The sequence below is a fragment of the Zootoca vivipara genome, chromosome 11, assembly GCF_965207765.1.
Source record: "Zootoca vivipara chromosome 11, rZooViv2.hap1.1, whole genome shotgun sequence".
NCBI classification, from domain to species: domain Eukaryota; kingdom Metazoa; phylum Chordata; class Lepidosauria; order Squamata; family Lacertidae; genus Zootoca; species Zootoca vivipara.
Window position 1 is genome coordinate 18,794,014 of NC_142594.1, and position 24,986 is coordinate 18,818,999.

Genomic DNA, 24,986 nt, shown 5'->3' on the forward strand with positions numbered 1-24,986 from the left:
ATGAGAAAGAATAATAGTCATATTTTTATGGTTTCCCCCCCTGTATATAAAAACAATTCTTAGAATTTATGCATAAGACTCTTCCAGTTATCTCTTCCTGCCTTCTACATGTGCTAGGAGGCATGGCACAATGGGATGTGAGATTAACTAGCTCTCTGTGACTTGTAGCATCCTGCACAATAATAGCACAATCACTTTCTGTGCACTGGATGTCCCTGGGGCGCTCGCTTTGCATGCAAAATGTTCTCACCATGTTAATTAAATGAAGTGCTCTTCAGATTTGTCAAATCTTGATGAGTGAAAATGCTTTAAAAATTTTTTAATAAAGCATTCAAGTAATGTTTTAATCAGCTGGAGTTTACAGCTTTTGTTTTAATAGTGCCTGGCTGGAAAAGATCAATGGTTATTTTATTCTGTAAAATCTTTACTGGATGGCATAATAAGCATCAGTCTTAAAATCTGCAGTTTAAATATGGATGGTGGTTATTAACCTGTTCTTTAAAAGCTGCAATTAGTCAAAAGCAACCGCTTAAAGAAATGACTTAATTACTCCAAGCTGAAAGGTTAAAAGTGTAAAAACTGGGGTGGGGTGAGGGGAAAACCACAAGGTAGCTGTTGCTTAGACAAGCATGTGCACAGTCTGTTTTGTTTTGTTTTTTTTGTAAAGAAAAAAAGGCGGATGTTCTTTATGCTTTACAGTTTAATTTGTATAAATATAATTGTCCGCGGACTTTAAACGTCCAGAGGCTGAACACAAATAGCTTAGGGGGCCACAGTCCTAGCTTGAACAGGGGTTGGTGGCAAGTCATTCAGGACCCTTCTTATTTACCAATTTCTCTGTGGCCGGGGGAGACCCAGGTTAAATGGGATACCATCCAGACAACCTCTTTCAGTGCATTCAGACGATTGTGCAAAACTCCTGGACTTCTCACTCTTTCTGATTTCACACAGGAAGTCCTTATTTTGTGTCAGATGCTAATACAGTCATACCTCGGTTTAAGTACGCCTCGGTTTGAGTATTTTCAGTTTAAGTACTCCGTGGACCTGTCTGGAACGGATTAATCCACTTTCCATTGCTTTCAATGGGAAAGTTCGCTTCAGGTTAAGTACGGACTTCCGGAACCAATTGTGTTTGTAAACCGAGGTACCACTGTACAGATGCTTCAGGTTACGCGTTTTCAGGTTATGGACCGCGGGAAACCCAGAAGTACCGGAACGGGTTACTTCCGGGTTTTGCCGCTCGTGCATGCGCAGAAGCACCAACTGTACTTGAGATGCTCACTGCATTGCCCTCTGGTTTAGGGCTTAAGTGACATCAAGGGCCCTTCAGCATAAACCCTAAGTCCCCAAATTAAGCACACAGACTTTGGAGTTCTAGTAAATAGCAAAGTAGATCCTGCAAGCCCAGAATCTGCCCACCTCTGAGAGAGAGATACCTGAGATATGTATTAGTCTGCATCTCAAAATTACTTTAAATATTTAAGCGTCTTCTCTTCCCACTGGCATGAGCCATGGTTGTTTGAGTTCCTCAAGTGACACATCGTTAGGAACGCATTTGTCTTGAGTCCCTTCCTGGTGTGAACTAAATAAAATATGTCTGTATTGTCTACCCTGCAGCGATCATATGTACACAGTGGGAGACAGACATATAGAAGAGAAATTTAGAATTCCAGACCTTGTACAACTCAGTTCACACACAAAAATTGAAGAATCGGATACAGATATCCAAGTACAGAATGCCAGTAGTGAAGGGTGTGTGTGTGTGTGTGTGTGTGTGTGTGTGTGTGTGTGTGTGTGTGTAAATCACTGATTGACTCTTTAGAATTAATAAAAGTGAAGGCTGTATTATTTCCTTATTGTCACTTCCATGTATTTAAAATGCTTAAATGTGGTGATTGATATTGACAGTGGAGCAGTTCATGACAGGTGATCTAAATGGCAACATACTTTATTAAAATAAGATTGTATTAGTAGGTTTAGTGTTGTAATTTTCATAGTAACATTTCAGAGGGTTTTTCATTTTCATTTTTAATAATAATAATAATTTATTTGTACCCTGCCCATCCGGCTGGGTTTCCCTTGCCACTCTTGGGGGCTTCCAACAAAGATTAAAATACATTAAAATGTCACACATTAAAAACTTCCCTGAACAGGGTTGCCTTCAGATGTTTTCTAAATGTCAGGTAGTTGTTTATCTCTTTGACCTCTGATGAGAGGGCATTCCACAGGCAGGCGCCACTACCAAGAAGGCCCTCTGCCTGGTTCCCTGTAGCTTTGCTTCTCGCAGTGAGGGAACCACCAGAAGGCCCTCGGCGCTGGACCTCAGTATCCGGGCAGAACGATGCGGGTGGAGACGCTCCTTCAGGTATACTGGGCTGCAATGGCTGCTTCCCACCTACCGGTATATTCAGTGCTATTTTTCTAGAAAAACAGGTGCCAGAGCTCACTATGAACTTCTCCCTTGTTCTCTTAGAATGGCGATTGTGCCCGCCTGAGAGGTGACGGAACTGAGCTCCGGCTGAATCCACACAGTAGTTGTAAACATTCTGTATCAATCGTAACATATGTAATTTCTGTACCTGCCCTTTATATGTTTTCTACCCGGCATCCTCTTAAGTTTTTTACTACCATGGCTTCCAAGCACATTTTGAAGGGAGGGAAAGTAATCATTGCAATGACATTTATAGAAAAGCAATTTGGCTACACCTGTGAGAGAAACTGCTATGGTGGCATTTACATAAGGTCGTTCCATCCCATAGCCATGGAATACAAACAATAGGGTATTCTGAAGATTTATTTATAATGAATCATTCGGTTGTGTGCTTCTAGTGATAGCACCCCGAATGTTTTTTCAAGTGCAATTCAAAGAGCTGATGACATAGTTGAAATGACACCTTTGATACTGTTACTTGGTTGCTTGCAAGGTGTACTCAGGTAATGTGCTGATTTAAAGTGACATGCATTCACCAAGAATAAAACTTATTTATCTCGAAATGAACCCTGCTTCTGTCTGCAGAATTCAGATAAGATTTATAGAGATGCAGTCATACCTCAGGTTGCGTCCGCTGCGGGTTGAGTTTTTCCGGGTTGTGAATGCGGCGGACCTGGAAGTGTTTACTTCTGGGTTCTGCCACACGTGCATATGCAGAAGCTTTCTGCGTGCTTTGCGCATGCGCAGAAGTGCTCTATCGCGCTTTTGCGCATGCGTGAAAGCGCCACTCGGGTTGTGGACTTTTCGAGGTGCGAACGGCACCCCGGAACAGATCGGGTCCGCCACCCGAGGTACCACTGTATACAAAACATTTATATTACTTCAAAGATGCAAAGAAGTTGCCAATCATCTAATGTAGAAAAATGTGATTTATTAAAACTGCTACTGTATTAGTTTCCTAATAATAATTAGATGGGAGGTGAGTCAGTGTGGTCTAGTCATTAGGGTTATGATTAGGGAGCTATGATTAGGGAGACCTGGATGCAAATCTCCAGTCAGCCCTGAAACTCAGCCATGGCCTGTTGCTGGCATCCTTCTGTCTCAAGAGACAATGGAGTGTGCCTCTATGGGTAAAGTCAAACTGCTGTGTTAGCAGCACTGAAGAGACCTCCCTAGCGTACAAGTCCGGGCAATGTGTAGGATGGTCCTGGGGTGCCCAGATGACAAGACCCTCCTCTCAGCCTTGCTGATGTGGTCCAAAGCAAGCAAAGCAATGTTTGGCACCAGCTGGGCTGCAGGAGTTGCCAGCAGGAGGCGTACAAGGCACCACCCAACTGTCTTAGGGACTCCACTCTGGATTTGTGTAGGGTTTAGTCCTTAGCCTTTTCTTCTCCCTATCCTGCAAGGCAGCAGAGGTTTAGGGTCAGAGTTTTCCTTCTCTTGGATGGGCTACCTTTCCCAGGTTGCTAAATTTGTATACTACTCTTCATCTGTAGATCTCAGGGTGGTTACAAGATAAAAAACACAAAATACACAAGAAAAACAAGGACAAGACAAACCAATAGCCCCCTCTCTTTAAGGTACCTCTGAGTTCTTGTGAGGATAAAATGTATGTCATCAGCTCACTGGAGCATGGATATATAATACATGAAATAAAAGTTTTTCAGCATGCCAATATTGGTGCCAGTATTGCTAAGATTCTGAAATGAAAAGAAAAGCCAAAGGAACACTTGCCAAATCCAATCAGAACAGTGTTATCCAACACACTGCAGCGTCAGAACAGGGTTGCACAGGCAGTATAAGGTAACATGAAAGAGAAATGTCTAAAGGATTAAAAAAAGGAAACACTATTATGAAATACAACAAAGATCCAGAGAAAGAAAAGCATAGGATGAAGATGGACAGGCATTTTCTGTAGTGTCAGAATTTGGGTAAGCAGCTTTAAACCATATTTTCCGGGTTTTAGCATCAAGAGAAACTGCGGTTCAGCATACCACGATATATTTCTCAAAGGTAGCCATGTGGCTCAGGAGAGGGTGACAGAATGTGTGCCCCCACAGGGCCACTCCACCTGCTGCTCCTGCTGTTTCTCACTGCTGCTCTCTCCTCCCTTCCACCTCACTATGTGTCAGAGGCGGCTGCAGGCATTCCATGCATCTTGCTGAGAAAGAGTTCCTTTCTGAGAGAGACATTAAGGGCAAGATCACCCAAAGTGCCAGCACCACTTTTGCAACAATGGTGACAAATTCCTGTAAAGGACCAACCAAGTTTAAAGGTCCTTGGGAGCAACACGGCGCCCCTGGTGGAGAGGAAGGACTAGGAGAAGGACCAAGAGTAATGGTGGGTCTGGGAGGCGGTGAATATTTGCTGTCTAAGGCAGCCCAGTGTCGTTCCCTGGGTCTGCAGAGAGGTGTAGCAAATGAAGGAGGGGAGGGGTGGAGGGGAGTGCATGGCCACAAATCATGGACAAACATTTTAAGACCTGAAACAGATGATGCACTGTATACAGAGGCGTTTGTTCTCAGAGCAGAAAAACCACTTTTACCACACTTAAGATGGACGCCTGTTACCTCTAGACTTTTATTTTCAAGCCAATGAGTTGCTCTAATGGCTTATATCAGGGACGTCCAACAGGTAGATCGTGATCTACCGGTAGATCACTGGACGTCTGTGGTAGATCACTGGCTCCCCCCAAAGATGCTCAACAACTTTGGCTCCCCTAAAAATGCTCAACATTTTAGCCCTTCACCCCCCAAAAAAGAGGGCTTTCCTCCCACCTCAGAAAAGCTCAACAGCTCTGACCTAAACCCTAAAAATGGGCCTTCCTCCTTCCTAAAAAATCTCAACAACTTTGACCTGAACCCCTAAAAACGGGGCTTTTGTCCTCCCTAAAAAAGCTTAACAACTTTAACAACCACTGCCAGTTTTTAACTCTGTGAGTAGATCGCAGTCTCTTTGGAGTTGGCCACCCCTGGCTTATATAATTGGTTTGAAATGGCAACTTTCCCCACCCGTACATGACGAGAGTGCTTGGTGTCTTCCTTTTTGCACCCCTTTGTATAATGATCCTGTGTGGATGTAGCTCTTGGTTTCAGCCAGTTGTGGGTATGGGTGAACAATACTTGTAAATCTAGATGCCATCCCAATCTGCTTAGAAGGTGTATTTCATGACTGATTTCATGCAATGCCTTGGGGGCCAAGAAGGCATACCTGTATATGAATACAAGTCCAGAAGAAGTAGCTCCAGATGTCTTTCCATCCTTAAACTTGATGAAAGTATAGTCATACCTCATGTTGCGTCCGCTTCAGGTTGCATCTTTTCAGGTTAAGAACGTGGCAAACCCAGAAGTATTTACTTCCAGGTTTTGCTGCACGTGCAGAAGCATTCTGCGTGGTTCGCGCATGCGCAGAAGCGCCGCTCTGCTTGCGGACTTTTCGTGGTGTGAACAGCACCCCTGAATGGTTCGTATCTGCAACCAGAGATACCACTGTAAGTCTTCTTTTTTCTGTTGGAAGCCACCCAGAGTGGCCGGGGAAACCCAGCCAGATGGGTGGGGTATAATAAATTATTATTGTCAGGGGATTGTTGCGGCTACTCTCGAGTAAAGATGCCTCAGTCTGCACTGTCCTTAAGAGTTTTATTGTGCATACTATTTGCAGTGCAGAGATGACAGAAAACATGATCGCCTAGTCTGATTCAGATCCTGGCAATGGCTGCCACCTGCTTTTTGGCTAGCATAAAAGCCTGGGCACCCCAAAACACCGCCCCTTCGCCCTACGTGTGGGCACGTGCCTCAATTCGGGCGCCGGAAGGAGAGGTCTCCCCTCTTGCTGGCTGGGGCGGTACCTGGGCTCTGACGTCTCGCTGAGTCCCTCATCTGCTGACCCTCGACCAGAGCGGTGCCAGGGCTCTGGCACATCTCTGAGCCCTTCCTGCACACTCTGTTCTCCATAGCATTGCCAGGGCTCAGACACCTCACTGAGCCCTCTCTCCAATCCACTCCCTTCCTCATTCCCTCCTCCTGACTCGCTGCTTGTGCTGTCATTGGGCAAAGTGCTGGTCAGGATGACGGGGGAGGCTCCCTGTAGGGAGTCCCCATGACAATTATTATTATTATTATTATTATTATTATTATTATTATTATTATTATTATTAAATAGCAATAGTCCACAGATCCCTGTTGGTAAAACAATGTCAGAGCATGATCAGCAATTCAGAAAACTCAGGTATGTAGACAATCTCAACTTGCTTTCTTGTCGGCTCTTGAATTACCTTAGCATCCCTCCCTCTAGACATCAATACAGCTAGATGAGTGGCTTAGACTGAGTTTCATGGTGAAACTGAGTGCTGCTTCTTTAACTTCTCTCAACCAAGGGGCAAGGCTTCTTCAGTCATAAGGTCTGAGTAAACGTATGAAGGCTCAGTAGGGTTCTGTGCCATTCTGCTCTCTTGGAACCATCCTGGTTTCTGTATATTTTGATTCTCCCACCTGCTTTCCATCAGTCTACTGACTTGCTACCTTCTTCCATGCATATGTCCATGTTAACCTTGTATTAGGTATCTTTGCAGTTGATAACTGAAGCGCCAGGTGAAACACCTGTGGTCCCCACTCCTCCATGATAGGCGGCAGTAATATGCAGTATTTTAAGTCAGCCCATTCAGTTCACAATATGTATATACTTACATGATTTAACATACACAAGTGAATAATGGCTAGATTTCTTGCTCTGTTGGAAATACAGCAATCTTAGTTCTATGAGTCAACAAAACTGAATCACCTCCTGTGGGCCGTGGCTGTTGTGAAGAACAAAGGGGGGTGGATTGTAAATGACTATGTAGACTAAAATAGTGCTGTAAAATTATTCATATTGGTTTAAGCAGTGCCTTAATTATGTTATATTTATGAAAGCTCAGGTAACAAATTACACCTTTGCTTACAAAGCCATACGAAATTCTGGGTATGTGCAAGTTCAGCCATGGCTTTGGATAAAAGAAGGGAAAACCTGCTGGAACTTAAGCCATCCTATTTGGTATTGCAGGAAAGTAAATGCAATATGACACATTTGGAAGAAACTTTTTTCTGACTTTTCTCCTTCTGCCCAATCTGTTCATTGTTGTTGTTGGAGGAATGTTGGCTTTAAATCTAATTCCTCTTTTTTTTTTTGTCTAATCTCCAGAGGCAAAAATATGAAATTATTCCACTTGTTCTTGGAACTTATCTTAAAACTGCACAAACAGAGCTCTATTTTTTTTTCCTCTTTGGGAGAAGAAAAAGAGTTGCTTTTTTACAAAGAGAATGAAAAAAATATTGAAAAGAATAATAAAAACGGCTTCTTGGACAGAAAGTGGTTGTTGTGTACCGCAGAACAAAGGACCACACAATTGTTGTGGTGTTGAATCCATTGACTTTTGGGGGAAAAAAGGAAAGTAGCCAAAGAAAAAAGTAGGAAATCCCTAATAAACAGCACAGGGCAAATTGTTCAAAGTGTGTAAGTGCCTAGCAGTTATGAGCAATGATGAAAACCAGTGGGATTTTAGGGAGCAGAGAACTGGTGGCTCACTTTGAAAATGTTATTTAGCCTATTGCTAAGATTACTGCTTTTAATCTTCCTCAGCAAGGCAAACACTCATTCGAGCAAATGGAGGTTGTGCTAACAAAGCCCTCTAAATATCACAGTCTCCAACTGTGTAAAAGTGGAAGTTATAAAAATGCAGGTTGTTCTTACTAAGAACAGGACCTAAAATACAATGCTGTATGTATTTGTAGTACACAGACCTCATACCCTTCAACATTTCTCCGATGAAACTAGGGATGTCCTATTCTATTCTATTCGTTTGTTTGTTTGTTTGTTTATAATAACCCACACATTTGATTGGGTTGCCCCAGTCACTCTGGAAGGCTTCCAACATATATTAAAAGGTAAAGGTAAATGGACCCCTGACAGTTAAGTCCAGTCACGGACGACTCTGGGCGGCGCTCATCTCGCTTTACTGGCCGAGGGAGCGGTACCTATTTATCTACTTGCACTTTGACGTGCTTTCAAACTGCTAGGTTGGCAGGAGCTGGGACCGAGCAATGGGAGCTCACCCCATCGTGGGAATTCGAACTGCCGACTTGTAATCTGGTGAACTGGGTTTGTGTCCCCGCTCCTCCACATGCAGCTGCTGGGTGACCCTGGGCTAATCACACTTATCTGAAGTCTCTCAGCCCCACTCACCTCACAGAGTGTCTGTTGTGGGGGAGGAAGGGAAAGGAGATTGTGAGCCACTTTGAGACTCATTTGGGTAGTGATAAAGCGGGATATCAAATCCAAACTACTACTACTCCTCTTCTTCTTTTTCCTTCTTCTTCTATGAACAGTTTTGCTCTTTTCATGAATACCTCAAAATGCCCAAAATGGATACATGCTTTGCATGGGAGTGATAAAATGCTCAGGAAAAGGAATCCTTTCCCATATCCATTTTGCCTCAGTCCTATCGACTTTTAGTACTTATTCCCCATTTCACATTGACCATCTATTCACATTCTCTGTGTTCTTGCCCATCACATCTAGGACACAGATTGACTGATAGGTCAGCATTTCCAGAGCCTGAATGGTAGATGCTGAACAGATTGTATGTAATAAATAAATGCTAATATCTTTTACTCTGTTAGCAAAATACACAATCCAATATTGAGGGTGTGGACTTTGTTTTTTCCATTTCTGAGCATAATCTACATGCTTATGGTTAGAACATCATAGCTGCCAAGTTTTCCCTTTTCTCGCGAGGAAGCCTATTAGCATAAGGGAAAATCCCTTTAAAAAAGGGATAACTTGGCAGCTATGGAACATGAAGGCTTAACTTGTTGAAATGCCATAATTCAACATTAAGGGCTTTTCTAATGGATATAGTATTAGCCTCAGATTGTTAAAAATGACACTGAGAATGCATTCAAAATTCAAAGAAACAAATATAAATGAACACGTGACTATATAATGTTCAAAATGAATCTGCTATATAACTGCACTAAAACATTCATATTGGTTGACTTGTCAACACATAAATCTGTGTTATGCTGTATGGTACTTTAAAACAAAATAAAAAAATCCTTCCAGTAGCAGTGCTACTGGAAGAATTTTTTATTTTTTATATTTTTTATTCTATTTTTTATTTTATTTATTTATTTTGTTTTGTTTTCTCAGGCCAACACGGCTACCTACCTGTAACTGGTACTTTAAAGTTAGGTGTACAGTTTCCATTGTAATTTCTGCTTAATTTTAAGCCAGCTATGTTTGTCTTTTTATAGTGGAAGATTGTTAATCATATTTGCATCAAAGTACATTGCAAAGTGGGATAGCGGGTGGTGCTGTGGGTTAAACCGCAGAGCCTAGGGCTTGCCAATCAGAAGGTCAGCGGTTCGAATCCCTGTGACGGGGTGCTTCTCCAGAATCAGCTTTGTCATGCTGGCCACATGACCTGGAAGCTATATGCCGGCTCCCTCAGCCAATAACACAAGATGAGCGCCGCAACCCCAGAGTCGTCCGCAACTGGACCTAATGGTCAGGGGTCCCTTTACACTGCAAAGTACACTACCTATCTTAAAGAATCGTATAGTATAGTCCTTAAGTTGTATTCAAATATAATACAGTAAATATGAAAAGTCAATATGGACATAAAGTATTGCAGTAATAATGTCAAAAAGCATCACCTCTGCTATCGGCCTTGCAATTCTTTCTCTCTCTCCTCCCCCTCTATTCACTGGGCTTATTCACTGTCATGTAATAGAGTTGAATAACTCTTGAATTAAAGTTACTCTTCCACAAGCAAGCATTACAAACTGGGAGATAAATGGGATATTTCTGACATTTTCCCAGAAGTGCATTTAAAACATAGAGAGATGGGTCCCCCTCCCCCATATGTTCTTGTCTAAAAAAAAAAGCTTTGTTAAAGTGCGTCTTACAGAGAATGAAAGCCTTTTAAGACAAGGAATATTTTGTAGACTTGGAAGTTAGCACATCAAGTAAGGAACTACAGATTTATTCGAGGAAATAAACCGGTGTGCAGTTGAAGAAAGGATTGTGGAAATACAATACAAGATATATATACGCTTTATTAATGAATGTACAACATTTCATCAGAAAGTTTTCCCGTTCTCTTTAGATTACAGTTAGATGGAGGAAAGAGGCATTCTCATGATACAGAATTTTATTTTTCATTCACTGTCTTTCAGAGTTTCAGGAATTTGTGTTCCAACTTTTCTTCCCTTTTCTATATAGTTTCAGAACAAGAACATGCACACCTCTTGGCCACAGTTCTGCAGCTCAGTTTTGTCCAAAAAAATACCAGGGCTGGCTCTCTGTAGAGAAGATCCAAAAGAGGTAGGGACTCATGTTGGAAGTCTGCTGATTGGAGAAGTAAGTCTGCTTCCTCTGAACGATGTTCTTCTATTTGTAGCTATTAAATAGTCATTGGCAGACCCATTTCCCATGAACTTGTCTGAACCTTTTTAAAGCACGCTGCGGCCATCACAACTTCCCGTGGAAATGAATTCCTCAAATTATATTCTTGTCTACATAAAGAAATCAAGCACCCGATCAATAAACCTTCTGATCTGTCAATTGAAGGGGAGGAAATTATTGGTCCTGTTCCATTGTCTTTGATGGCGCTTGGTCTGCATGAGGAGCCTAGGGTTAAGACATACTTTTGCTAGGGACCCAGGTGGCGCTGTGGGTTAAACCACAGAGCCTAGGGCTTGCTGATCAGAAGGTCGGCGGTTCGAATCCCTGTGACGGGGTGAGCTCCCGTTGCTTGGTCCCAGCTCCTGCCAACCTAGCAGTCCGAAAGCACGTCAAAATGCAAGTAGATAAATAGGAACCGCTACAGCGGGAAGGTAAACGGCGTTTCCGTGTGCTGCTCTGGTTTGCCAGAAGCGGCTTTGTCACGCTGGCCACATGACCTGGAAGCTATACGCCGGCTCCCTCGGCCAATAATGCGAGATGAGCGCGCAACCCCAGAGTCGGTCACGACTGGACCTAATGGTCAGGGGTCCCTTTACCTTTACCTTTAGTCTCTACTGTCCTATAAGTAATGGAGTTTTTTTGCCTTGTTGAAAGCAGCACTGCTATAATCAGAGGAAGCTGGAGCTTTGCAGACTCTACATGCCTGCTTTTAGCTGAATACTCTCCAAGCTACCTTTTTAACAGGATATCACCTCCTGACAATTTACTGCGAATATATATTTATACCCTTCTTTAGAGTGATTTATTCAGTGTGGGAAGAAATAGCAGCAGCCAGGTTTTATGTGCTGCACTAATCAAAATAGCTGAACTCAAAGGCCAATGTAGGTCAGAAACAAAAGGGAAAGAATCATAAAACATATTCAGGGATGATGTGATACCTATCAGATCTTTATATTACCAAATAATTAATGATATGTAAAGAGAATGGCTGAAAGTATGTTATTCTTTCCACCCTCAAAACGCTAGAATTTTGGGCACTGATGAAATTCAGGACAGCCTAAATTTATGGTTTGGAATAGGTAAGAGGAAGCATTCCTTATGTTAAGCACAAATAGCTGCAAAAGAATCCAAGGAACATTGGAGGTGGGATTATAGACTCTCGAAGCAGGAAGGGCCAATACATTTATTCAGTGGGTTAAAGGAAAGGCAAATATTCAGGGCCACTTGTCCAGGTGACGTGCAAGAGAAATTCCTTTGAATCACAACGTGGTAATCGGTGAGACCTGAACTCTGTCCTTAATACTGAGCATCTCATGCTTGGTCCTGTGTTCAGTACCAATTGGCTTAAACAAGACTAATGGTCAAATGCCTGTGGCAACCCTTCAAAGCCTGTTGAAGATCTTTTTATTATTATTCAGACAGGCCTTCCCAAAGAGCTGGTACCAGCTGTACCTATGTCAGTTTCACAAAACAGCAGAATAATGTTTTATATTGTTTTTTATAGGCTCTTCCCATCATCCTTGATTTTATAAAACTTGTTGGGCATAATTTTGAATTTTAAAAAATATGAAGCAAGCATTTTTGCAAATAAGAATAATAAATATGAGGAGCAATATAGAGTAATATAGTAACAAAATGTAGAATATATAATTATAGTAATTTAGAGTAATTCAATACGAGAATACGTCCTGTTTTTTACGTCTTTTTATCCATAATATGCTAAAAAAGCAGCAGCAACCCCCTCCCAAACCCTTCCATTTAGAGATCAACTGGAAACTTCAGCATGTGGATTCTATGTGGGAGCCATAATATGAAGCACCATCTTCCACTTTGTGTAGGGGGATTCCACAAAATTAACAGTTAAGTCTGCAATCCTGAACCTGCGACTTGATGGAACCTAATTCTGAGAATTACACTGTTGAGGGTGCTTTATTTTATAGCTGGTAGCTTAAGTCACCAGTTATATGTTGCCATTGCAACCATAATACTGCAAGAAAGTATTACCCATATATCTATTCATAAGACTTTTGTGTGTTGAGGTTCTGGGAAGAGCTTTCCCATAAATTAATAGCTTTAATCACCATGGTTTATTGTGATGGGAATGAATGTAGTCTCCTTGCAGACTCATGCACTTCCTCCTCCTCTGCAGGCACAACTGCAAAGAGGTGATAAGAAGCTTAATCTTCTGAGTTTGAGCTAATCAGTTTCACATCGAGTCCAAGCACTTACCTATGGTTTATTGAAGCAAGGATTCAAAGCTCTCTTGTTTCAACTAAACCATGGTCAATAAGAACCAGGTTTTTTGTTCAGTAGCTGTGTTGGTCTGAAGGAATCAAAATAAATATTTTTTTAAAAAAATATTGTCCAGTAGCACCTTAAAGACCAGCTAAGTTTGTTCTGGGTATAAGGTTTCGTGGTTCAGTTGATATGGCAAGTTGTGATAAATCTCAAAAGAACATTCCCATGGCTATATTAGAAGAGGAGAGAGAAGGGGAGGACATGATCCCCTGGAATGCGGAAGATCAGGGTGGTAAACTATGGTTTATTGTAACATCCAGACATGGATTTACATGTTATAGTTTTAGAGCAAATTGCAGGAATGCTCCCATGACTTGGAAAGCATAATCCCAGAAGTAAAAGTATACCAGAGCTGATGGCTACAGCTGCCTGATTTCATCAGTGTCGCTTATAGCGAAGCTACTGGCAAAGCTTGCTCTTCCATGTATATGGACTTCCCTCCCAGCAACTTTGGCTATTTCTGAAACAGATATCCAACACCTTTTAAAATATTAATTTAAAATATTGTTGTGACAAGTCAAAGCATGAGAGAAGCTCTGAAAAGCCGGAACTGAAAACTCATGGGAACCAATGGGAGGTTCTTTCAGTTGCCTTAAGCATAACATTATAACTGGCTGCAAAATAGCAAGAGGAGAGAACTTTAAAAAACTGAAATAGACTTGGGAATTGCTCCTGTGGCCTTGTCCCTAACACTGAAGCTAATGAAATAGCTCTTGGTTATGCTTAGCACTCTGTGTACATTATAGCACCCTTGTACACAGCAGAATTGCTGACTTAGGGGGTAGTATGTCTTACTAGGAGGGGAAATGAAACAGCAGGGGGAATGAAACAGGCAAGTTGAGTTCCACCAGCCCTCTGTTCACATCTGCCGATTAAAAGAAAACAAAATTGTGCATGTAGGAGAAGAGTGTGTGGAGGTGTTTAAGTAGTGTGAAATGTTTTGCCCAAATAATTCATACACATAATTTGTTGTTACGGTCAGGGACTTGTATTATGTGGATACAGACCGGATACATTTAGTGCAATTTGTTACTGAAATTCAGGGAGGGAAATAGTTAATGCATTTGCAGCCAATTCAAATTGTGTGCCCAGCCGCACAGCCCCCAAACCCAGCGCACGAATGGACGTGACAACTGTCTGGGATTTGAAATGGCCACAACTTCATTGATTTCAGATGTACGAAGCCTTAGCATAGGCATTGGGCGTGTATCCCGCTCAGTCCCCCTGCTGGAGGACTGAGGCATGACAGGGTCTATTCAGGGGTGGATCCATTGCAAAACGCAGGTTTATGCAGGTGACCCCAAATGCTGAGAGAAGCTCTATGGCCCACTAGCCCTACATAGATGATGCTCCCAGCCAACTGGGTGCTGCGCTTGGGGGTCGGCTGAGCTAAATAGATGGCGGGCAGACCTGAGAGAAGCCTGCCTCCCTTAGGTCTGCTTGCCCCGCCTCACTCCCCTGGGCTGCCGCGGATTGACCCGTTTGAATAGATGGGTTTTGGCGGGAACCCGTGAGCCTCCACAGTAGCTGAGGGGGACAGGGAGGCAGGGAAAGGTGGTGTGGCATGCCAGGAAGGAGAGGAGGTGCTGTGTCGGGCTGTAACCGCCACTCACCTGAAAGGGCAGTAAGTGGCCATTACTGCTTCCACATGCCGCCCACCGGAAGCTATTGAGCAGTCCCCTCATGCAAATATTTGTTGTCTAACATCACTTTTTGACACCTGATATTTATTTACATTAAACTTGATGTTTTATCCACGTAAATGGATTATTTAAACACAATTGTTATTTAGTATTTAAATGCATTTGATATTTGGCATGAATAGCATTTGGTTTTTGACAGTACTTACCAGATGCTGTGCAGTGACAATTGACATGCAATGGTATGTAGAATTTTACAGCAGACATGCAGTTGCACTAAGCAATTTGGCTGTAATTAACAGGTGAAAGTTAATAGTATTTCTTTGGTATTTGAAAATATTTATCTGATAAGGATTTAATTATGAATTTGAAAGTTGGTAGCTTATTTCATGTGATATTTTTCCAAAAACCAAACAGTAAAAATTGCCAGGCTTCTGCCCAAAAGCCAAGAGTGGCTCTTACTTGTAAGTAACGATGAGATCTTTATTCAGACTAATAGCAGTACAGCCTGGGAAAAGAAGGGTTAGAACCTCCTTTCCTTGTGTGCTGATTAAATCGGCCTCCTCTCCATATGTTTACTGTTAAATAATCGGGGATTGGCAGCACTGCATTTAGTGTCATGTATAGTTCGTTCCTTCGTATAAAAAGTTATAATTAAGTACATTAGTGTCCTGTCTATATTGTTCTACTAATTTCTGCCACACTAATATTTTCCTCATACTTGTGGATATGATTTAATATCTAATCCATATGTTTAGGGGCATCACACTCATCTTAATAGAAAAAAAGTGATGCAATACTTCTCATTTTAGGCTTTCAGCTATTTCTTTGGAAGGTGCAAGGCAAGAGAAACAGATGCTTGAACAATGCTTTTTGAAGAAATACAATTTTTATAATTTTGAATAAAGAGACATGGGGGGGGGGGGTTGCTTTTCCAAATTGGGGAGTTGGAAGTTGAATACGAACATTGGTAGGAATTAGCTGCTTACTTATTTCTATTGTTCTTGCAGAAAACAGCCTAGATGTTCACGTCTTTAGTTTTGTCTAGAACATATATATTTGCCTTTCTATTGTAGCGGGAAGCTGATTGTCTGTTATTTATGTGCTCCTCTATATGGATTAATTGTTGGCTGCAAAAGTAGATGTTTACAAATAGAACATTTTAAACGAAGTTCTAAATGAGAGGTTTTAACTTTAGATAGCTGTTCTCCCACAAACTGTGTAAACAGAGGGTTGGATTCAGAGGTTCCCTTTCTCTGACAGGAGTCTTCTTTTGATGGTAAGACTCCATTCATCAGAGGAAAGGAATGTTTGGATTCCACTCGCTGTAGTTTTTTTACCCCTTCACTAAAATATTACTGTTTTCATTTTTATGTGCTTAAAAATCAGGCAGTGAAAACTTCTGTTCTATTAGCTAAAAGCAATTTGGGTTTAGGGATCTCATCTTAGAGCTTTAAAACTGGTCAATGCATTGTTTTCATAACTCCAATCCTACAAAGCTCACTGTAACTTTCTGAATGCTGGGAGGAAAGTTGCCAAGGATCGTTTGGATGGAGTGGGAACTGAATCCATACCGAACTAGTTCATTTTGTAAAGAGGTCAATGTGAACTGGAATGAGCTCATTTTTTTTTACATCTTGAATCAAAGGTGTACCTTGGCAAAGAACTGCATTGGTGCCCCTGCCAAGAAAAAATCACTTTGCCGCAATAGCCACCTTAGAAATGACTACATTTTATGTGACCCAAGTACCCAAAACATTGATGGTGAGGGCAAGGAAGGGTGAAAAGGTTTCACGCCTTTGTGCCATGGTGCGAGAAGGATTGGAAGCTTTCCCCGTCTTTGATCTCACTGCGACAGCAGTGGTGTGATGCCACACACACATACGTAATATGCTGCATAGACTGATGGGTGATTTTTGCACACAGAGCCTGAGCCCCACCTTTTTCAAGGAAAGGCAAGACTATATTATCCTCCCTCAAAAGAGACATATTTGATGAAGATTTTGGTTTATTCCCATAGGCAATCCTTCTCCAGCATTTGTTCCTCTACAACCCTTGTTACCCTTCCCCTCCCCACTCCTTCTACTTCCTTCACTTCCCTTTTGTTACCATATTTGAAATTTAGGTTGTGAACTTGTCAAATGTGTGGAATAGAACTCTGCAGAAATAGCCTCTTAAAATGCTCCACCCTATTTGTAGGCAGAGAAACAGGGAGAGCCATTTCACCACAGCTTTTTCCAGGGACAGATGAAGTTCTCCATCAGTTTTTTCGGGACTGGGCTCACCTTTAACAGTGACAATATCACAACCTCTTTCTTTTCTCCTAACCCCCCCCCAAATGTAATTGTTTGAGCGTAGGACTCGAACCAATGGCTTCAAGTTACAAGAAAAGAGATTCTGACTAAACATCAGGAAAAAAATTCTGATCGTAAGAGCTGTTCCGCAGTGGGACGGTCTCCCTCGGGAGGTTGTGGACTCTCCTTCCTTGGAGGTGTTTTTAGCAGAGGTTGGGTGGCCATCTGTCATAGATGCCTTAGCTGAGATTCCTGCATTGCAGTGGGTTGGACTAGACGATTCTCAGGGTCCCTTCCAACGCTGATTCTATCACATAGTCAAATTGAACAAAGAAGAATAGAAAAAAGGAGAAGACGGAAAGGTTTTTTATAAATACGGAGGGTTGGGGGGACACACACACACAATTACAATACAGTGGTCCTCCGGTTGCGGACGGGATCCATTCCAGAAGTCCGGTCAGATCCCGAGGTTTCCGCAACCTGTGGACCGCTTCTGCGCATGTGCGCTTGGCAAAACCCAGTAAAATACTTCTGGGTTTGCTGCACGTGCATCCCGAAGTTTACGCAACCAGAGATTCGACTGTACATGCTGTCAGCTCACATTGAGAATACTATAGTCATCGGTACTTACATCTAAATTTAAATGCATAGGGTATAAAATTAAACATTTTTTTTAAAAGGTTTTGTTTTGTGTTTTTAAAATTGCTGCTGCAATCGAAGTGATAACAGCAGCCACTGCATTGGGAACCTTCATGATGCATCCTTCATGATGCCTTGGTGCTAAGGTGCTGGGGGGGGGGCGGTGGTCAGTGGGAGGTGACGTCCAACACAAAAGAGGATGGAGAACTTTCAGAGAAAATTATGCAAACTTACTTTCTTTATCTTGAGAGGGGAGGAAAAAATAGATTCTCTCCTCTCCCGGGGGGGGGGGGGAGCGCTCTGGGACATTTCTATGCAACTCAGTTCTAATTGGATTACTTGCCCAGGCCTGTAGAAATGCTGGAGAGCAGAAGATGGATGCACAACAGTTGTCTAGCTGTGCTGCAGTATTAGTGTGGAACAAGTCTCACATCTAAAAGACGCTTTTTGTTCTGTATAAATACCTGTACCATAGGATATGATCATGGTGTAAGTCAGGCATAGGCAAACTCCGGCCCTCCAGATGTTTGGGATTGCCATCATCCCTTACCACTGGTCCTGTTAGCTAGGGATGATGGGAATTGTAGTCCCAAACATCTGGAGGACTGGAGTTTGCCCTATGCCTGGTGTAAGTGTTGCATACAGTAACTGGTGTTTCATCCTTTCTTCTTCCTGCAGCTAGAACATGGGACAAACTTAAGCAGGGATGGTGTTCATATGTGAATTGCTGCTTTTAATTAAGTCTTGACATCATTCTCTACTGGGTACACAGAAATTGCCTCCCCATCAAAAAGCAGCAGCACTTTTCAATAAATCAAAGTTATATCGGCTTCAAATTAAAGAGTCATTTCCAAGAGTGTGGTGCCTTGAAGGCATTGAGAGACTGCAGACTGCTTAGATATGATACTTTGAACTTTGCACAGTTACTTGAGCAGAACATATGCTTGTTGTGTGCTTCAATTAAACAGGCAGAAGCCCAGTTTTGGGGGAGGGAAAGTTTACACAGAAGGAGGTAGTCAGGATTAGCACCAAGTGATGTCACTGTGCAGAGTTGAAAACATCCACTGCTATTTCTGAAAGAAAACTGGGAGGCAACCAATCTAAAATTATGTAGGTCACATACCTTTTGGAGAAATGTTTCTATGATTTCATGAAGGTTGGGTAAAATTGATCCAATTAGAATTTCCTTGATATTTCTAGTATAGGGAAATAAAGTGCTGAAAACTATTGACAGATAATGACTCTTAGGCTATAGTTGCTCTAGTTTCACAGGGTAGAACAGGACAGAGACAGCCTTTCCCCAACTTGGTGCTTTCCAGATGCTTTGGGCTACAATTCCCATCATTCCCGACATTCTTTCCTATTGGTTCTTCTTGCCCTGTATTGTGTACTCCGACCAGCTGTTCCCTTATCCGCACAGGTTCCATCTAACTGGAGGCAATGAACATAGCATGCAGAACCTGAATCCACAAACTGTGGCACTTGCCCTTAAATATATTCTAATAAGCATGAAAGTAAAAAATAATCAGGCAATTCATCTGGTAAACAGAATGCCCCATTTAAAAGATGCATATAAAGTATGAAGAATGAAAGGTCCCAAATAAATAAATCTGTACTTTTCTTTTTTCAAAATTAAAAGATGTACCAATACTGAGGGGGGTGTTACCTTATTTGCCATGCAAGCTACACACAGCTATAAGCACTGCTCTATATTGTGTCAACGGGCAGCCAAACCATGGCTTATCCTGTGAATGGGACCATGCGAGCTTCAGGAGAGGAGATCACAGCTGTTTCACTCCTCCTCTGCCATTTTGCTGTTGTGGTATAATGAGCTAAGCCAGGCATCCCCAAACTTTGGCCCTCCAGATGTTTTGGACTACAATTCCCATCATCCCTGACCACTGGTCCTGTTACTTAGGGATCATGGGATTTGTAGGCCAAAACATCTGGAGGGCCGCAGTTTGGGGATGCCTGAGCTAAGCCATGGTTTGGCTTAGTGTGTCATCCAAATTCAAACTCGCACTTCAGCTTTCTGCAGACTAACCAATAAGCCAAAGCATGGTTCAGCTTAGAACAGCACAGCAAAGGAACAATATGACAGTGGAGGAGTAAAACATCGTGATCTCCTTTCCAAGAGCGCAATACTTTCATGTTGTTGCTTAGCAGGGTGTGCAATCCAAGCCACTGTAATTCTTTTTTCTTTGCTTGACTCTTCTTTTTTTGGCAGTATCATAGATTCTTTACTCATCTATTTACCCAATGGCATCTTAAGGATAAAGTTAGAAAAGTGCATTAATATTTTTTTAAGAGAACTTTAATTTATAAGCTTGTAACAGTGCCTCTATTCAACGAATATTTGAAATTTAAATGCAAAGTCAGTGTCGCTGAAATATAAGACAATGCACTTAACCATTTAAATAATTCCTTTCATTTTTAACTGAATTGAATAATTCATTTCAGATTTTAATTACTCTGGAATGTTTCTATTCTCTATTCTACCATTTCCCATGCATGAAGAAAAGAAGAAATACGTCTAACGAAAATAACCTTGGCTGCAATACAGTCCCTCCCCTGTGCAAAACAATGTGCTTACACAACACTGTGTACCAAAGCAGTGGGGAGCTCGTGGGACATTGGTTTTGGAATTCCTTCTGTGTATTCCTTCTCTGCACTTGTACTCCTCTTAATGCAGATAGTCATGAATGTCTGAATGGAGATATCTTCCAGGCCTGCAAGAGAACAGAGGATTGATCTAAAGAGGGATTTGTATCTTGTTTATTATTAGGATTGTTTGAATCTCAGTAATCTTGGATTCTGATCTGTAGGAAAAAACTGTTTCATAAACCAGTGACTTGCATTTTACTTGGATATCTGGGGGTTTTTTTGGGGGGGTGCCAATTTTTTTGTCCATTTTATTAGTTGTGGGTTATGTGTTTTGCTTGTTCTTTGAGGGAAGAGGGGTTCTGAGCACCACCAGTTTTTCTTCTGTGAAACTGATGTTTTGTGCTGCCCATAACACTTTTATGAGATATCCAGACCAGCTCTTGGGCCTGAAAAATACCTGCATTAAGTCACCTTTTAAAACCTCCTGTATTGGGGCCTCCTGATTCAGATGTTGATATCTCCCCACAGTAATGAGACCAAGAAAGTGGAGAAATTGAACAAGCCAACACAACCTGAGGCTCCCCTTGAATCTTGTGATGGAGAACAAGATAAGATCTCAACTATAACAAGCATACATCTAAGATTACTGTTTCTACCATCTCCTACTTGACCCTTTGGTTATTACCTGAAGTGGACGTTATCTCCAAGTTCATCTGTGGTGGAGATAACTTGCCTCCATAATAAAGTGCAAAGAAGGTTTTTCTCTACTTTCAGTCCCAGATGGCAGTTTCTTGTAAACTGACAAACTAAACCCAGTGTACCATCTGGTACCAACCTTTCGGACAATCCATTAACAACACAGTCCATTGCAAATTTGGCCTGGTTCGGTTTGTATATTTTTCTCGCCACAAATTATTCTTTACAGAATAATGTTAATTAGTAAGTGATAGATAGAAAGATTGCCAGGGACAGCCCATTAATTCCATTTACCTTAATAGCACTTAGATCTTAGCTTGCTGTACAGCTGTATTCAGACTGGATTATAAATGTAATTTTTTGCATCATTAACTTGCCTGATTAATCTTAGACAGCAAAAGCATAATTATAGAAATACGAGACTTTCAGCATGCTGGTTTGAAGATTTGGGTTTTTTTCCTTGTTTGCATCAATGTAAGCGCTGTCGATGAGAAGAGAAGCCAGATACTCTTTCTTTCTTAACAATTAACCTGCATCATGTACCAGTCATTTCTCATTTTTGTGCCCCCCCCCATGGCAGCATACCATGTCCAGCTTTTAACAAGTGCAATTACAGGGTATTTGTATAGTAATTGACCACCATTAGCAATATGTTCATGCTGTTCAAGGAGCATTAATGCAACCGCAAGTTGTACATTTCTTAGTATATCGTGTGTTCTCTAATTGTAATTTTCTGGTTGTTGGATGTGAGATAATCGATCTGGGTCCTTCTGGATGCTACGTACACGGTCTACCCCTGAGCTAGTGCCTTCTCAATAATTAAAGATGCTCCAGTTGGAATGATCTAAAGACCTGTTCAGACTGCCAGGCCACAGTGTGTGGGGAGGGTAGGCTTAATCTTTCTTTCTCAAGCTGATCTCCCTGAAAAAACAAAAACCCTTCCATCACATTACAATCGGTGGTGGAATTAGGAGAGTGTGACTGCCGTGGAGCCTCGGGGGCACTACAACTATCATTTAGAATGGAGTGTGAGAGGTGGGGGTGAATTTTGGTGTTGCACAGGGTGTTGTTGAAATTTGAGACCCCAAGCTCCTCCACTGCTACAATGAGACCTGGTCAGGGTGGGGGGGAAGGTCCTAAGGTCCTGTTTCACCAATAGGAATCCCCCCCCCCAGCAATTGCTCGCAATGCAAATCTGATCCCTCTAATACCTTTACTTAAAGAAAGAAAAACCCAAATTACTTTTTAGCCACCTATGCTAGTAAAACACTGTGCTGTTTTTCTAGAAAAAAGAGGCACCGCAACTCACCATGAATGCTTCCCTTGTTCTCTCATGATGGCAATGGCGCCCACCTGAGAAAAAGCCCTGGTAAAACAAAGTCTGGTCCTGAAGTTATGGAGTACTTGAAATCATGGGTTACATTCATTTTTTTTTAAAAAAATATTTTTATTAATTTTCCAATTAAAACCAATTATATCACATTCAATATTTCAAATTATACACATATATATATCAATCAAACCGAATGTTATGCCAAATCATCTAAATAATTTATTTTTGGGTTCCCATGCTTCAAGAAATTGGGAATTCCTCGCAACTGTCCACTGCCGTCTTATTTCTAAAGTTCAAATCGTAAATCATGGGTTACATTCAGGCATAATAGGAAACCATTGTTTTCCATGATAGCAGGGATTGTTAATTCTCCAGATGTTGCTAGATTACAAATCCCAGCATCTCTGACCACTGGCCATGCTGGCTGAGGCTGATGGGAGTTATAGTCCAGCAACATGTTGAGGGCCACAGGTAAGCCATCGTCCCTTCAATATAGCCATGAGCTGTGTCAAGCCTAGAGCTCACACACTTCCCCTTCCCTCCTCTCTTCTTCCTGCAAGGCTTTATTTGAAACTAGCCACAGTTCTCCTTGGGATATCTCAACTTGGGATATCCATATCATATCACAGCACGATGTGAAACCATAGTGTGATCATGGGTTGTTCTCACTAACCACAGACGAAGTAAAGTGGAGATATATAACGGATATTGAAAACTCGAGTAACAACTCTAGTGAAATTACAGTAGCTTATACCAGTTCTTGTGGCACCATAGCCATTGTGCATTACTTTTCCAAAGCTCTACTTTGAAAAAAAGCTTCTTGGTTATGTAAATGTTCGGTAGATTCTGGATTCATTATTTGGGCTAGCCTGTGAGATGTGAGCAGCATATGCCTGGTGAGAATGGGATGGGAAGATCCACATAATGACAGTGTGCTGTGCTGAGACTGACACTGATAGCTCCATTCTGCAGAATTATAATAGGTTGCTCAGAGCACCATAGTTTCCTATCCAGTTCCTAAATCTCTCTATACTGGAAAAGCACAACATAAGCATGTTGCACATATACAGAATTCCCACACTGCCCTGTGGAGGGCAGCTGTTTTGTTTTTGTTTTCCAAAAGAGAAACCTAACATGTTACTACTTTAAAATATTTCACAACAGGATATAAACCCATTCTTAGCTAACCGGTTGTAGCAGACAAGGAATCCTATTGACCCCACACCCTTGCATTTGTAAACGCAGTAATAATTATGGAAAGTGCAGGCTGACAACATAGAGTACACAAACAGAGCCTGCATAACATGTTAGGAACCTTCAGTTCTAATGTTTTATGTTGAAACAGAAAAACTGAAACATGTTCATTTTGCTGGAGCTCCCCCAGCCTCTTGGCCCTGTTTATATTATTATTGCGGTTTGATTATGAAAAGGTCATGGGGGGGGGGCTGGTTCAATCCAATCTTTGTGCTGAATAAATCTTTGATGGTTTTATTGCTATACTGAACTTCCTTTGCAGTTCAGATGAGTTTGTCTCTCCAGGAAACTGTATGCTCTTAACAGCATTAGAAACGCTGCAAACTGATCCCTGGGGTTTCACAATAAATTTTGCTTGTTTGCATTGTTGCTGGTCTTGGCTTTGCATGCAGGCAACCCAAGTAGAATTCACCTTCAGTCATAAGCTACATAGAATTCCAAGGCATGGACAATCAGATTTCGTTTCCAGCTGATTGAAAAACATGACAAAATGATCTAATACACTGTATTTGAAGGATGCTTTGGGGAAGAGCAGAGGAGGAGGAGGAGGAGGAGGAAGAGCAATAGAGCACATTGCCAGTAGTGAAACTTGTTCAGAATGGAATATTGAAGGAAATGCTTCCATGATATGAAATACAAACCTATGTTTTATGTGAGGGACATACAATCCATTCTGCATCCCAACATTTGCTGTGATGCAGCAGCTAAAAATGCCAGTGCAATTCTGGGCTGCATCAATAGGAGTATAGCGTCTAGATCAAGGGAAGTAATAGTACCACTGTATTCTGCTCTGGTCAGGCCTCACCTGGAGTAGTGTGTCCAGTTCTGGGCACCACAGTTCAAGAAGGATACTGACAAGCTGGAACGTGTCCAGAGGAGTGCAACCAAAATGGTCAAAGGCCTGGAAACAATGCCTTTTGAGGAACGGCTTAGGGAGCTGGGTATGTTTAGCCTGGAGAAGAGAAGGTTAAGGGGTGATATGATAGCCATGTTCAAATATATGAAAGGATGTCATATAGAGGAGGGTGAAAGGTTGTTTTCTGCTGCTCCAGAGAAGCGGACACGGAGCAATGGATTCAAACTACAAGAAAGAAGATTCCACCTAATGGTGGAGTCTCCTTCTTTGGAGGTCTTTAAGCAGAGGCTTGACAGCCATCTGTCAAGAATGCTTTGATGGTGTTTCCTGCTTGGCAGGGGGTTGGACTGGATGGCCCTTGTGGTCTCTTCCAACTCTATGATTCTATGATTTCCCCTGCTGCCATTTATGTGCACCACATAGGGTACTTACAGATGTATACCAAAACCTTTGAGACTTTGTGCCATGCATTTTTTTTCCACCTTTGATTAATGGTGTT

At 41.8% G+C, this 24,986-nt stretch overlaps 1 protein-coding gene and 1 long non-coding RNA gene across 18 annotated transcripts in view; one reads left to right on the forward strand and one right to left on the reverse strand.

Annotated features, from left to right (window-relative positions):
* ZNF385D (zinc finger protein 385D) overlaps positions 1–24,986 on the forward strand; it is a 410,518-nt gene that overhangs the window by 285,233 nt on the left and 100,299 nt on the right. For 7 of the 15 annotated variants that reach the window (XM_088653767.1, XM_088653770.1, XM_088653768.1 and 4 more), the window contains one exon: positions 10,691–10,828. The exons of 5 other annotated variants lie outside the window; for them this stretch is intronic. In XM_088653767.1, coding sequence (XP_088509893.1) covers positions 10,691–10,828 — 138 coding nt within the window. The remainder of the gene's footprint in view (positions 1–10,690; positions 10,829–24,986) is intronic. 3 more of the 15 variants (XM_088653769.1, XM_088653771.1, XM_088653780.1) reach the window with 1 other exon arrangement.
* LOC118091789 (uncharacterized) overlaps positions 13,174–24,986 on the reverse strand; it is an 81,604-nt gene continuing 69,791 nt past the window's right edge. Inside the window, exons 4-6 of one of the 3 annotated variants that reach the window (XR_015946312.1) lie at positions 20,338–20,473; positions 18,868–18,940; positions 13,174–17,412 (exon numbers count right to left, since the gene is read on the reverse strand). This is a non-coding gene — a long non-coding RNA (uncharacterized LOC118091789). Of the gene's footprint in view, positions 17,413–17,979; positions 20,474–24,986 lie in introns of those variants that run through there. The other 2 variants (XR_015946311.1, XR_015946310.1) reach the window with 2 other exon arrangements.